This window comes from Leptodactylus fuscus, chromosome 8 (assembly GCF_031893055.1).
Source record: "Leptodactylus fuscus isolate aLepFus1 chromosome 8, aLepFus1.hap2, whole genome shotgun sequence".
Lineage (NCBI taxonomy): Eukaryota > Metazoa > Chordata > Amphibia > Anura > Leptodactylidae > Leptodactylus > Leptodactylus fuscus.
The window spans coordinates 62731143-62747179 of NC_134272.1; the positions used below are offsets into that span (position 1 = coordinate 62731143).

The window sequence follows — 16037 nt, forward strand, 5'->3', positions numbered from 1 at the left end:
TGGATGAGTACAGTCAGGAGAGGCGTTCCTCACAGCGCAGGTAGATTGTCAGGAATGCACTTCTGACAGTGAAGAGACATCGGTAACTGCACCGATATCTCTTGCCCGGGGCATATATTGGGAAAGCCGACAGTGCGCTGAATTCAGTCCTGAGTTTTACACCTGGACTCATGGCTCTCTGTGATAGACTATGATAATACAAAGACGTGTGTATGAGGCTATCACACTAACAAAGCACAATGTCTCTGCTTCTCTTTTAGGCTGCGTTCACACGGAGTAACACGCTGCTCATTCTGACATATAAACAAAATCCCATTGACTTCAATGGGTTCGGTCTTGTGTGCTACGTGCGTATCACATTGAAATCAATACATTGTGTGCAGAATTATTAGGCAAATGAGTATTTTGATCACATCATCCCTTTTATACATGTAGTCCTACTCCAAGATGTATAGGCTAGAAAGCCAACTACCAATGATGTAAATCAGGTGATTTGCATCTCTGTAATGAAGAGGGCTGTGATCTAATGACATCAACGCCCTATATAAGGTGTGCTTAATTATTAGGCAACTTCCTTTCCTTTGGCAAAAAGGGTCACAAGAGAGATTTGACGGACTCAGAAAAGTCAAAAATTGTGAGATATCTTGGAGAGGGATGCAGCAGTCTTGAAATTGCAAAGCTTTTGAAGCATGATCACCGAACAATCAAACGTTTCATGGCAAATAGCCAACAGGGTCGCAAGAAGCGGGTTAATAAAAAAGCACCAAATAACTGCCTATGAATTGAGGAAAATTAAGCGTAAAGCTGCCAAGATGTCATTTGCCACCAGTTTTACCATATTTCAGAGCTACAACGTTACTGGAGTAACAAAAAGCACAAGGTGTGCGATACTCAGGGACATGGCCACGGTAAGGAAGGCTGAAAAATAACCACCTTGGAACAAGAAACATAAGATAAAACGTCAAGGCTGGGCCAAGAAGTATCTTAAGACTGATTTTTCTAATGTTTTATGGACTGATGAAATGAGAGTGACTCTTGATGGGCCAGATGGATGGGCCCGAGGCTGGATCAGTAAAGGGTAGAGAGCTCCACTCCATCTCCAAGCTCCACGCCAGCAAGGAGGAGGTGGGGTACTGGTATGGACTGGTATCATCAAAGATGAACTTGTGGGACCTTTTTGGGTTGAAGATGGAGTGAAGCTCAACTCCCAGACCTACTACCAGTTTCTGGAAGACACCTTCTTCAAGCAGTGGTACAGGAACAAGTCGGTATCGTTCAAGAAAAACATGATTTTCATGCAGGACAATGCTCCATCACATGCATCCAAATACTCCACAGCGTGGCTGGCCAGTAAAGGTCTAAAAGAAGAAAAAATAATGACATGGCCCCCTTGTTCAACTGATCTGAAGCCCATAGAGAACCTGTGGTCCCTCATAAAAAGTGAGATCTACAGGGAGCGAAAACAGTCCACCTCTCGGAACAGTGTCTGGGAGGCCGTGGTGGCTGCGCCACGCAATGGTGATCGGAAACAGATCAAGCAGCTGACAGAATCTGTGGATGGAAGGGTTTTGAGTGTCATTGTAAAGAAAGGTGGCTATATTGGCCACTGATTTTTTTTGGTTTTTGAATGTCAGAAATGTTTATTTTATTAAGTTGCCTAGTAATTCTGCACAGTAATAGTTACCTGCACAGATATCCTCCTAAGATAGCCAAATCTGAAAAAAAAACCAAAAAAAAAAAACACTCCAACTTCCAAAAATATTAAGCTTTGATATTTATGAGTCTTTTGGGTTGATTGAGAACATAGTTGTTGAACAATAATATATAAAATAATATATAAAATACAACTTGCCTAATAATTCTACACGCAGGTAAAAAAAAAGCCTCCCATTGAGTTCAATGGTTAGCGCGCGTAAGACCGAACCCATTGAAATCAATGGGATTCTGTTTTACTCTGCTCACTCTGACACGTATTTACGTGTCAGAATGAGCGGCGCGTTACTCCATGTGAACGCAGCCTCACTCATCTTCTCATTCCCCTCCCATCTCCATAGACTTCTATGGGCAAAACATTCGTCTTTCTCTTTTGCTACACCCACTTATCCTCTTCTCTTTCCATAGACCATTACAGGCACTTGCAACCTAATCCCTCTGTAAACTGACAGTCTGTCAAGACTTCTGAGACGGATTTAGCAGACAAGTCTGTCAGTGATCAGTTTAGGAGTCTTATTATTGGAGTTAAAGACATTTTCCTCTAAGATATACAGTTTGTTATATTTGCTTATACTATTGATTCATGCAGAGTTTATTTTGATAAAAAATCTGCTTTGACATAGATGAGAAGGGGGTCTTTAATGTTACAATGGTCAGTTGTATCAAACGATAGAACATTCTATGCAAATAATTTAGATTCTTTTTTCGCTTTGGCGCTGCTTTGTACAGAGTTGATTGGTGACGGGTGACATACATTTGACATTTTAATGATTTTTAGGTCATGTTATTCTGGGCTGCTTGTTCTGTTCTGACTTTGTAGAGCGGCTCTTCAGGGAATATTATATTTAGGCAGGTACATGGCAGACTGCCAGCAGCAGTGCATATAATTGAACCTTGGTAGCCAAAAATTGCCTGTATTTGAGATAGATGAAATTATATCCTAATAAACGCCAAGGACATCATTCAAGATCATTGTCACATTCCTATAAAAAAAAAAAAAAATTCAATCAGTGGTTGTGAAAGTGAAATTTGTGTAAAGTGATGGAACTGAGACATCAAGGATATAAGTATCCGAGTAGCACAGAGCAAAGGGATGACCTCACATCAGATAAATTACTATATTTCTTAGTCTATAGTCTAATCCAGATAGAGAGCGTTCACAACATAAAAAGTCATTTTGGTATATATGACAACATATCAATCTAGCTATCCCATGGGCAGGGGAATGGCCCATTCATCGAGTCATGGTCTTGGATTGAGATCCAAATAGGCACAGAACCTTGTCAAAGCAATTTAATGGGGTGAATGTTCATTTTTTAAATGGGTGCATCCTTTTTCCATCCCTTGTATTCATGGCTATTAGGAAGCTTTCACCTTATCGGAACCTCTTCACTTTCTGCCATGTGAACCTAGTCCTAGCCAGTCAGCAGAAAGGCTTCTTTACAGAATTATGGATACAAACCATGTAAGCCTGTCCATTGCAGTATATAGCTGGATAGTGATGAGTTTATAGCAGGTAATACGATATTTTCCACAATTTACGGCAATTACTACTTTTAGTGTTGTATATACTTCTACATCAGTAGTTTAGTAAATGTTGATATATCTCCGGGGAAATCCATTTATCTTACTTTTATAAGTACGCTGTTAAAGGATGAAAAGCCTCAGAGTTGTAACTATTATGTATTGTATGAAACAATGAGCCGCGCGAGAAAAGAGAAGATTAACCGTGTCTCTTAGCTATTCAACACTACAGGCTTGTATTATACTTCAGTGTATAATTTTCTCAGATGTTTAATGCCAAGTTAGGTTGTTGGGTTTTTTAACCCCTATATAGCACATATGTCCATGAGATTAGGGCTATGTTCTCGTGAAGGTCAAAAACAGCCATAAAACTCTATTATTGTAAAAGCCGTCTTATGGCCTTTTATTAGAACACATTGGGGGAGATTTATTATGCCTTGTATGCTAGTTTTCCATCCCTGTGAGCCTTAGAAAGAAGGCAATCTGTCTTAAAGGGAGTTTTCAGGATTTTGGGATTAGGATTGGTCACTAATATCAGAATGGTGGGGGACCAATACGCAGGAACCCTGCTTAAACCGGAGCTGAGCTTCTGTAACCCAGTTCAGTCACTACATAGTGTATGTAACTGTATACTTCTGACTCATACCCTGTTTTTCAGCCCATTGGTGTGGTGCTGGGTGTTAGACCCCCACCAAAATTAAATGGATGACGTCCAGTTACGAAATCCAAAATTCTCAAAGTTTATAGTGTATATGGACCAATGGGCCGATAAAGAGTAAAGAAATTTTAAGACAATGGACATGCTACCCAATGCTAGAGTCTCATTTTTCCCTAGCTATGAAGTCCTCCTGCTTCTCAATAATTATGTAGCCGCCACATTCTTGTATCCATAGACATGTACAGTTGGTATCTTGTAGAGGCGTATATTGAAGATCCTGGGCCCCGGTACATTATCTATAATGGGACCCCTGTCTATCTTTTGTCATTTAGAATAGTGGTATAGTTTATGTGCCATAGGGACCATTGGGACTATGCCTATGACTATGGGACTCAGGGTCTATGTCTGATGGTGAATGCTACCACTGTGCTCCCCCATATATCACTGTTTAGTATAAAAGTGATATTAATGGATTGATACCAATCTAATGTATTACAATAAAATCTTGTAGTATAGGGGAAGCATAATTACTAATATTAAATTTATTACTGACCGCTCTCAAGAAAAGTCGGAATAACGCCAAGTAAAGCAACTTTTCAGAATTTAGCAGTGGTTGATGCAATTAAAGAATTCAATATATGTAAATATAATTTACAAAATATGCAAATTGTCATTAGTCATATCTGTAAAAAGGATAAGCATTCAATACATTACATATAATATTGTATTTTGTTGTCTAGAAATCAATGACAACAGGACGACCAGCACACACGAAGAGGTAAGATGTCAGTTATATATACCTTTTCAGGATATCTGCAAAAATCTCAGTGAAATTTCTTATATTTGTTAATGTCTTACTAGGAAAATGTGGTGGTCTTGGTTTTAATGATTTATGAGGAAAATCTCTAATACTGAGGCCATGTAATGATGGTCGCCACGGGGTATTTGTAATGTTGTCAGTGACTAAAGATGGGCAAACCATCTGAAGATTCGTTTCAGCCAGAGTTCAAGTGATCTGCAGGTTCGGTCTGAACTTATTCAGATAGATTTGGACATGTGTAAGCGCAAGGGAGGTGTAAAAACTAAAAAAAAATACACATTTCTACTCCTCTTACCTCACCTCTTTTGGGCCTCCTCGAGACGTCTGGTGATCTGTGTCTTCCTACGCCGGGGCGAATTATGTCAGAGCGCCTGGAGGTGGAAGACACAGATCGCAGGACACCGTGAGGAAGCCCGAAAGAGGTGAAGTAAGATGAGTAGAAATGGTGGTGGCCATTTCAGTTCATCTGAGACAAATCCCAATTTTTTGGGATTTGTTAAAAAGCAAAAAATTTGGAATATTCAGGTCAAATCATATGAAAAAGAGACGAACAACCATAGTGGGAAAATAACCTCATCTGTATGAAATAACTGAATTATACAATACTATAACGTGCTAATGCAAGACTGTATGTAATATACCTTATAAAGCGGATATAACTGGTTTTCGTTTCTTGTATGTCAATCCTAGAATGTTTCCCCCAAACAGAGGAAGCAAAGCGTCTACTCGGCCCCTGCCATGAAAGGTACTGTTCAGGTACTGTTCCATGTTCTGATGTATTAACTCTTATCTAACTGAATGTAATTTACATCTATGTTTATGAAGTCTGTTCCTTGTTTTTCAGCTAATAACAGAAAGTAGGAGTATGTTCTCATTTTTCGGTGGGACTGCAGCTGTTTCATGCACAGATTTGTTTGTGGCAAATGTTCCTTTGTGGGTTTCTCTAGGACTTTAAAATGGCCGCCTATTAATGTTCAGTTGTAGGAGGCCTAACTGCTGTGACCCACGTCAGTCATCACAAGGCAACGGTGCTAACCACTGAGCCACTGTGATAGATTGATCTATCATGCTTGCCAGCATTGTCGGACATATCTCTGAGAGACCAGAACCCAGGGGAAGACCATGCTCCCTGTTTGTGAAGTATGATGCCCACATTACATACAAAATGACCGAAAGTTTGGTGGATGCGGGAACATTCTGTTAGGCTTGGGAGATTTTACAACTCTTCTGGGAGTCTAGGAAGTCCTGTTTTGAGGGACTGCCAAGATGTTCCGCGAGAGTTGGAAATGATTAGATAGATAAAAGATAGATAGATAGATAGATAGATAGATAGATAGATAGATCTGGTTAGTGATAATCTAGAAACGATCCACCACTTAGTTTTGATACAGTAAATCCTATCTAAAAAGAACTTTGGTGCCCATAACAGTCAATCACAGCACAGATTTTCATCTCAAATGACCTATTATCTCATATTCCTCCACACCTTGGATCCATTTACACCCTAACAATTTCTTTTGCCAAGCAATCTGCCACCCCCCCCCCCCCCAGTCACCACCATGGTTGTACAGTGATAAACACCATACCTTTGCTATAGATGTCACTTTTTTAGATTTGGAAAAAAATGACTTGTTATGCAATGAGGCAGCTGGTGCACTGGGGGCGGGTCTTCATCTCCCTGGAGCACTGATTTTGCTGCTTAGACCCCTAAAACATCTGCCTGCACCAGCCTGTGCAGTGAGGGTTGATCCTAGCACTGCTATGACATCACCGGTCCTAGTTAAGCGGCAAGAGCAGTGCCCCCAGAGCTGGAGACCCACCCCTAGTGCACCTACTGCCTTATTTGCATAAGGCTTCAAAGTTGTTTTTCTTGAAATCAACAAAAGTGATATAACAACGTTATGCTTTGTTTCACTGTAATGTGGTCTTAGGGTCCATTCACATGGAGGAAAAAGGAACCCATTGCTAGCAGAAGAAGGAACCCATTGAAGTCAATGAGAGGCTTTTTTTTCAGCGCTGAAATTACAAACCAAATTCCTCACCATTTTCCTCCGTGTGAATGGACCCTTAGAAGTTTAACATGTTTGGGAGGTAATAGACTTGCTTTAAGCTTCTGATTCACTATTAAAGTGTTTAACACTAAAACAAATTCTTATTAACATCACTTAACTTCACTGTCATTTTTTTGATCTTTTTTCTTTTGTTAATATTCAGACTTGAATTCTTGTTGACCTCCAGTTCCGTCTGTACCACTTGTCTTTGTTCATTCATTTGTATGCAGAAATGGAAACTAGTTATTACACCAGTCTGCACCGTCTTCTAGAAATATTTCTGTTGTTCTGCTATAGATTTATAATGAAAGGAATCAATATAAAGTACTTGGAATAAAGAAATTCTTTACATTTTTATGTACATTTCACCTGCTGCTCTTATTTTTTTATTTTTTTTTACCTATATGAATGCACACCATACATTTCCTATCAAGATGTTTTTATAGCAATAACACTCGGGATGAGTACAGCTGTTTATAACAAGCTGTTTTTAGAAATTTTCTTAAAATTTTGGTCTCAACCCAACTTGATATTTTTGTGATTGACTATCCCAGTCCTCTACCACATGTCTTCAGATCCCATAGTATAGAAGCAGTGACCTAGGGAAGGTTAGTAAACACAACAAACAGTCTTATTCACCTCTACTGGACTCCGTAATGGCCTCCACCACTCCTTTGGTGTCCTAATTGGTCCTCTTCAGGTCTCCTGAATGATGTCAGCAGCCGCCGTGGGAATGATGCGGCACAAGCATCATGAAGGCCACACACCCCATGTGACGTCTGACGCTTGATACTGCTGACATCATTCAGGAGACTAGAGGAGGCCGAAAGAGGACACCAAAGTTCCACCCGAGACTGTGATGGAGCCGAGGAGAGGTGTGTAGAGAGCCCAGAATATAATAATACTAATACAGACAGCACATATGGCCTCATTGATTTCAATGGGAGCATGGAGATGTCTATTTTCTTCCAAAGGCCAAAAAATGGACACATGCACTACTTTGATTCACTTTTCAGACCAAACACGCCCATCGAAGTCTATGGTTTTGTAAAAAACACAGCCAGCACACAGGATACCATCATATGGTGGTCTTCTGACAACTGTGTCTTTCTAAACCATCGAGACAAGCATGTTTGGTTCCCAATGTCTGGAAATTGGACAAAATAGCATCCTGGGCCACAGGTTGTACAATAAAGGGAACCTGTCAAACTATAGATGCTGTCTGATCTGCCAGCAATATGTTATATACAGTAGAGCAAGAGGAGCTGAGCAGATTGATATACAGTGTAGTTTTATGGGAAAAGATTCTATATAGTTGTGTTTTAGTCATTGAAATCCTTGCTATGACTAGGAGTCCAGTGGGCGGCCCTACTCAGTGACCGACATCCTTCCTTCTATGTGTTTATACACAGATATAATATAATTGCCGCACCACACAATACACCATTGGCTACAACATAAAAAGTCCACCTCTTGTAGGCATTTAATACTACTTAGAATGATCTCTACCAAAAATCATATAACATAATAAGCAAATGTGATTATTACCAAACAGTTGAGTTATTTATATATGGCCAATTTTTCGGTTTGGGTAGGGATCCACTTTAAAATCTGACCTTATATGTAGCTAAAACATAAGTTGACCTTAAATATAAAAAGTTTGATATGTAATCTGACAAGTGGATGAAATATTTTGTTCCATTGTTGGGTATACCACAATAACCTGACACTGTTTTTGAATAAGGCCGCCATGTTTTTCTAATCACATACAGCTATGACATTGTTTCGGTCAGTAACAAAAGTCTTTAAATCTAAGGTCCCTTTTTTGCTTTCTTATAGATCAGTCTTATTTTATTTGCTATGTTATGCTTTTTATCTTTTTATTTGCTTTATTGCATGTACAGGCATCAATGAGCAGGCTAAATCTTTAATTTATACTGATGACAAACAGCCAAAAGTAACAGAGAAAACTGAACTTCTTATGAAACCAAGACGAAAAGACACTCCATACCATCTTGACTTGCCATTATTTCCAGGTAGGGGTTATAAATTAGAGGGAAATTAAGCATTTTGAAAACATTTTCTTACAAAATTCACACTTTGGCTAAGGCCTCACATAGCATCCCACAGCAAAGAAGCGCTGCGGGAAAAACTGCAGCAGTGACGCATCGCAGTTCATCCTGGAGTGCTTTGCACAGAATGCTCGTAGAAGATTCCTCTGCAGACTTTCTGCTTCCATTATACCTATAGGGAAATCGCCGGCGTTTCCGTAGGTAGAATTGTCATGTTGTGATTTCCAAAACCAGAATGGTTGTAGTTGTTTTTTTTTTTTTTACAAGTCAGCACCATGTGAACATACCCATAAAGTGTTGATAATTTCATGATTTCTGGATAGCTATGTTCACATATGCATATGAGTATGACATAAGAGCAGAAGTATCTGTTTCCTTTATTGTTTTAGACCTACTCCTGGAGCTGACTGTGTGAATTCAGCCTATAAAGTTGACCATAGACACTGAGATAATTTAGAAATCAAACCTAATGGACATCTACAAAAATGGCCTAGTTCCAGACCAACTAAAATATTGATCAGACTTGCTGAAAAATACATGGTTTGTCTTACTGCCAAGTTTTTTAAAGGGAACGTGACCCAGTTGTAAAGTCTGTAAACAAAACCAAACCCTTTATACTTACCAAGCATTTGTACTCCTGGCTAGAGATGAGCAAATGGCGCCTTGGGCACAAGTACAGTGAAGTCGACTTCACTAACAACAATGCTCAGACACCAGGAACACCAGAGATGAGTTTGGTGAGATTCTTCGGACTCATCTCTAGGTAAGTATGAAGTTTTTTGTTTTTTTTCAGTACTGGAACAGATAGCTTTAGGCTGTCCCAAGTTCCCTCATAGTGAGATGCAGTGAAAACCCAGTGCATTTTTCCCATTGCATTTTTCATTGAGTTTTTGCTTGCTTTTTTTTTCTTCCCCTATTAAATCTTTAGGGAAAATGCTTGTGATTCCGAAGTTAAAATGAACCTGCTGTATTTTTTAAAATAAACAGCTCTTCTGCATTGTGTGCATAAGGCTAAAGCCCCATGTTGCGGAAACGCAGCTTTTTTTTTTGTTGCAGATTTTGTTGCGGTTTTTTGAGTCAAGGCCAGGAGTGGATTGAGCAAAAAGTAGAAGCATAACAACTTCTTCTTATTTCCCATTCCTTTTGTAGCCATTCTTGGCTTTGGATTAAAAAACCGCAACAAAAAAAGTTGCAATTTTGCAAAGTGGGGCCTTAGTCTAAGAGTAACCAAAATCTGGTTCTCTCTAAGTCTATGTCTTGTATGGTGTTTGTTTTCTTAAGTGGATCCTGTCATATTCAGCATGTAGTCAAAATGTGACCATTTAAATCCCTGCTCTTTCTAGGCTTAGTAGTCATGTGGGCGGTTCTGCTCCTAAATCACACTAAGCGGGAATTCAAATGGATAGATTACAAGTTACATTGGAAATTTTCCTACAGAGCTACAGTATATCAGTCTTTTCAGCTCCTTCTGCTCTATAACATGTTGGGCCCTGATAGAACTGCTTGTTTAATATGACAGACTCCCTTCAAGGTTCCATGACAAGGATCTGTTAGCAAAGCATCATTTAGAATACACCTATGATGAGAAGTTCATACTTAGGTAATATGTTAGATTTTGGGTGATGATTTTCTGTTATTTTGGAGGAACCTATAAAAACCCATCTAGATTGCATACATATGTAACGTTAAGATAAAACAAGATGTTCATTTTTGCTTCTAGACTAATGCCCAATGTTATGGAAGTTGCAACTTTTTTTTGTTGCAGATTTTGCTCCAGTTTTTTTTTTAACCAAAGTCAAGAATGGCAACAATAGGAATGGGAAATATATAGGAAATGCTTATACTTCTACCTTCTGCTCAGTTCACTCCTAGCTTTGGCTGGAAAAAAAATGCAGCAAAATGTGCAACAAAAACAGCTGCGTTTCTGCACCATGAGGCTTCACCTTATGCTATCATGCTTCTGCATTGCTGCATTCTTCCCCTCTTCTCTACCCTACCACGTATTTACTGGATGCATCTCTCGCTTCACTTTTTTCTTACAATTTTTTTTATCCAATAAATTGCACCCTAGTTATTCCCTGTGTGGCCATTTACTATGCCTACTCTTGATTTCACCTCTGTTTGTTGTTGTACATACACATTGGTAAAATAACTACATGGACTCTAATTTAACATATCACATATGTGATACATAGCAATGTCATAGCTCTGCAGAGGCCATGGGGAGGTGAGTAAACATAAGATTGTTACTTACCTCCCTTGGACTCTGGTGCAGGTCTCCTTCCTCTTTGGTTCTCTGATGACCTCCTGAATGATGGCTGAGCCTTGTGATTAAGCCTCAGTGGTCAAGTGGGTCACACAACATCATGAAATTTGCATCCTTGATGTCATTCAGGAGGTCAAAATAGTCCCAAAGAAAATGGGAACTGTTTGTTTACTAGAGATGAGCGAATAATATTCGAAACTGCAGTTTCGATTACCTTGCTCCATAGGTATGAAAGGGAGAGGTCGGCGCGTGGCCGGCGCCTAGCCCCTTGCTGTTCACCCGCTCCCATTCATTCCTATGGGAGCGAGGTATTCCAAACTATGTTTCGAATACTATTCGTATCAACTCTAATGTTTACCTACCTCCCCTAAAGAGACCCCAGAGTATAATAATAGCCATTCCAGTTCAGACATGTTGAATCCAACTAAGCCTTTCAAATATTCACAAGACAAATGTTGCAAAGTTCACCCAATAAATACCTCCATTAGAGACTCATGCCTTGCCACAAATATCAACTGTATTGGCAGATGCCTTATGTTGATGACAAGGTCGAACTGTAATGGGGGCAACTACATTGGCAGACTCAGGCCCTTGGTAACAACCCATTTAACCCTTATAATAATCCACCCCTGGACATGGGGTATGTCACTAGTGATACATATATGTTTCATCTATGTATGAGCTATAACTACATTATTACATTCAACTTTCAAATGATCTTACTTGAACATTACTTCTATACTCTGAGAACCCCTTTTAGGATTGTGTCACGTTCCTTTTCAGTAATTCATTTTATTTTGGAATCTTTGAAAAAAAGCGTTATGAACTAATGGAGAACAGAAGAATAGTATGCTTTGTGTGGATTGTAGAAATAATAGCCTGGTGACAAGAGCTTGAGATAAGTAGGAACAATTGAATGTTGACATGAACTATAAAACAAGACAGAACAATCACGCTGCATGACAAATAAACCATAGAATAAGAGAAGAACAGCGAGAGTCATGAATATATAAAGCTTACAGATCTGACAGATCTAACAGAACAGGGTGACCCCTTGTTCCTGCCAATAACTTTAAGTAAGTGCACCATAAGAAAAACACACAGAGCACGAACAGTAAAAGAATAAACTTGTAAAATGTATTGTAACAAAGCAAAATAAGGCTAAAAATAAAGTTTTGACCAAATAGTTTAAAATAAGGTAAATTTTTGAATGATTGGAAAATTTGGGATTTATACTTCTACTTATCCAGTGGTGTCAATGTTCCTGTTCAATTGCATATATACATACAACCATACATCTTCATATACCCATATGGTCAAGGGTAATCACTCTACCTAGGGTTTTAATGGTAATGTACTCCGCTATCTCCGTCAATCCCATAGACTTTGAATGGAGCAGCAACATGCGTGTCCAATAGCTCTCATGCACACAATCCAAAATCCTTTCTCTGCACTCAACCACCAAGGGTGCTGACATTAGGTCCTTCATCACTTTTGACTGTCAAAGATAGTAACATTAGTACCAGGGATACTGACATTACATTCTACTTTACGTTTGAGGAATGCCGACATTAAATCCTACACCACCCTAGACCATTAGGGATAATGCCATTAACTCCTTTACCACCCTGGACCATTACAGATACTGACATTAACTCCTTCACCACCCTGGACCACTACAGATACTGACATTAACTCCTTCACCACCCTAGAGCACCAAGAATACTGACACTAAATCCTCTACCACCCTAGACCATCAGGGATAGTTCCATTAACTCCTTTACCACCCTGGACCACTACAGACACTGACTAGAGATGAGCGAGTACTATTCGAAATGGCCGTTTCGAATAGCACGCACCCATAGGAATGAATGGAAGCGGCCGGCATGCAGACTTTGCAGGTGGCCGGCCGCTTAGCCGCCTTCGTGCTGCGTCCATTCATTCCTATGGGTGTGTGCTATTTGAAACGGGCATTTCGAATAGTACTCGCTCATCTCTAATACTGACATTAACTCTTTCACCACCCTGGACCACTACAGATACTGACATTAACTCCTTCACCGGGGATGCTAGACATTAACATTTTGTAGCTTTTTTTTTTAATAATAACGTATATGTATATTTAGTATGCTATATTAACGCTAGATTCACAGAAACTACAGAAAATCAGTGGAGAAAAATGCCATGCCCCTATAAAATTTGCTTTTATACCATTTGTGGCAGATTCAAGGACAGACAATTTGATCTCTTTGTAAATGGATGTTTGATAGCTAGCCATCATTTATCCAGGATGTACCTAGTCATTGCACTGGCTGAGGTTTAATGGACCGCTTATACTAAGGCAACTTCTTTAATTCATGATGTCTATGGGATAATGTCTATGGGTGTGCCCTGACCTGCTGTAAATGAAAGTTACATTAACAGACCTGGATCTCCATTTCTTCCTGCCTCATAGCACTAGGACAGGATTCATTTGATGCCTATTTTTGTCTTTATTTTAACCCTTGTTGTGCACCCTATGTATTAACATCATTGATTTATAGCCAATAAAGTAAGCTTTCTAAAAGCCTAGCCATAACAAATACATCTGCATTAATATATCATAGGACCATGGTCATTAATCCCCATTTACCAAGCAGTTTATACCAATTTTTTAACAAAATTGCCCCCCACCCCCCAAAAAAAAATAAATTGAACTCAGTCTAAGGCTAGGGCCCTGTCAATCCCTAATACTAGACTTCAACACATGCTCTTCTATGAAGAAGGTAGGCAGAGGTCAATGTCCACTCAACCCTAGACCACCAGGTCACAGAGGTTTGGAACTTTGCTAAACAAGTACAATTTTTAAAAAAAACTTTTTCTATGTTCGTGATGTAACATCAGACAAAATCCTATTACAGGACAATGGAACTTTTCTGTAATTATATAGGTCAGAAAAACCTGGTTAGTAAAGATCTATAAAGTATACGTACAGTAACATCATGTTGAGAAACCTCCTGTATTATCTTATCATTGTTGTAACTTATTAGGGTCAGATTGACTTTACAAGAAAACCTTAAGCAAACCCATTGATTTATAGTAGACAGAACCCGACAGTCAGTCTGGTTATATAAAAGACCATTGTCCTTTTAATGTGATCTATATCTGTTCATTCACAGGGGTTACGCAGATGAAAAACCAGGAGAGCTCTACTTTTCTTGAGGAAGAAGAAGAGAACGCTGAGGATGAAGAGTGCGACCACTGAATACATATACAGCCATTTTTTATTACGTATGAGAACTATAACGGCAGACTGTTTTATCGTCATCTGATAACATATTGGGAGGTATTTGTCTCTCAATGTTGTAGCGGGTGGTTTTTATAAGGGAGATTTCTTCTGTGAACTGTAACGCATCGATACACGACTTCATCATAATCAGATAGAGAATGAAAGCACATACATGATGTCACAACCTCCAGATTTCCTGTATTACTGGATTAATTTTATTATTCCTACTAACTGGCTAACAAATGTGTGCGGTGAGAAGACAATCATCTGTAAATAGCACAAAATAATAACCAATGTACTGTACAAATAAATATTTCGGAAAAAAAAAAACAATATTGTTTCCGTGATTTAAAATAATAGATGACTATGGATCTCAAATTCTCTGATCCCAAATACCAAATCCACTGCTTCCCTTTTTTAAGACACTGTATTAGTGAATATCAGAAGGTTTCAAGTGTAAGAGTATGACAGTTGTTGTGTGAATGTGGATGTAAAATACAATTTTGCTTGTAATACCATTTCTGGCCACTGGGTTCGCTGTTTAGGTAGATATGATTATGTAGACGTATACTACAATGGTTCCATATTAAGAGAATTATACAGGTATGTCTGTATTTGACTTTTTACACTGCCAAAGACAATTAATGAATAGTTTCCTAAATGTCCAATATCAGTAGCTTATGCTATATCTATATCTCCAGACAGATGTTATAAAATGAATAAACCTTAAAAATATAAATTAAGCTCCAGGTTAAGCACAGGTTTTTTTTTTACCAATGTGAATGAGCACTAAGATACACGCGACTTCCTTGTTGAGGGGGGTCTATTCTCAAACGGAAAATTGCACCCCTAGCTATGTATACCCATTTAACGCAAATAATTCTGGGGGCAGGAAAAGGACTTGTATTCATATCTTTTGGGCCTGTCAAACCGCATTTAGTATATGGAGCAGAAAATTGTTTTCTTTCAAAATACGATATTCCAACAATTTTACAAGGGTAAGTTTACAGGTGGCAGATTTGTTGTAGAACTTCTTCCCTTTCAGATGACTGGAACTGATTTTTTGTTATTGTACCTGCTGTGTGTCAATATATCCTAAGGTTAAGGCCAGATGCATTAGATTTTAATAAAATGTGGCCATCTGCAGCCACCACTAGGGGGAGCTCACATTCTATAGCTTTATACATGGTAGAGGGGTATACCCACTTATAACACTTATGCCTCTTCCTGTATATACAAAACAAGTGCTTGAATGCTGAGGGCCCAATTGATGGGACTACATTCAATTCTATGAAACTAAATGAACTATGATCTCTATCAGACCTATAGAAGAGAATAGAGCAGTGGCCTTGCATGCACAATACCACTTAGACTCTCACCAATTATAAAAAACGGGGACCCTAAGATGTCAGATCCTTAGCGACCAGACACTGGTCTTATATTCTATGGATAGTGTACAGTATAAGTGCTCTTAGTAAGAAAACCTCTTCAATATTCACTATACAGTAAGCTCCATCTATTAGTGACCAGTGGCGTAACTACCGCCATAGCAGCAGAGGCAGCTGCCACAGGGCCCGGGACATTAGGGGCCCGGTGACAGCCACCACCGCTGCTATCATTATACTCGGGGGGTCTTTTTGAACCCCCGAGTATAGTCATTGGCGG

At 39.1% G+C, this 16037-nt stretch overlaps 1 protein-coding gene across 1 annotated transcript in view; it reads left to right on the top strand.

Moving 5' to 3' along the window:
- The window catches only part of PPP1R1C (protein phosphatase 1 regulatory inhibitor subunit 1C), a 28056-nt gene extending 13369 nt beyond the window's left edge, over positions 1-14687 (top strand). Inside the window, exons 3-6 of the mRNA XM_075283830.1 lie at positions 4636-4673; positions 5406-5460; positions 8671-8802; positions 14263-14687. Coding sequence (XP_075139931.1) covers positions 4636-4673; positions 5406-5460; positions 8671-8802; positions 14263-14348 — 311 coding nt within the window. The 3' untranslated portion in view covers positions 14349-14687. The remainder of the gene's footprint in view (positions 1-4635; positions 4674-5405; positions 5461-8670; positions 8803-14262) is intronic.
- The last annotated feature ends 1350 nt before the right edge of the window (positions 14688-16037 follow it).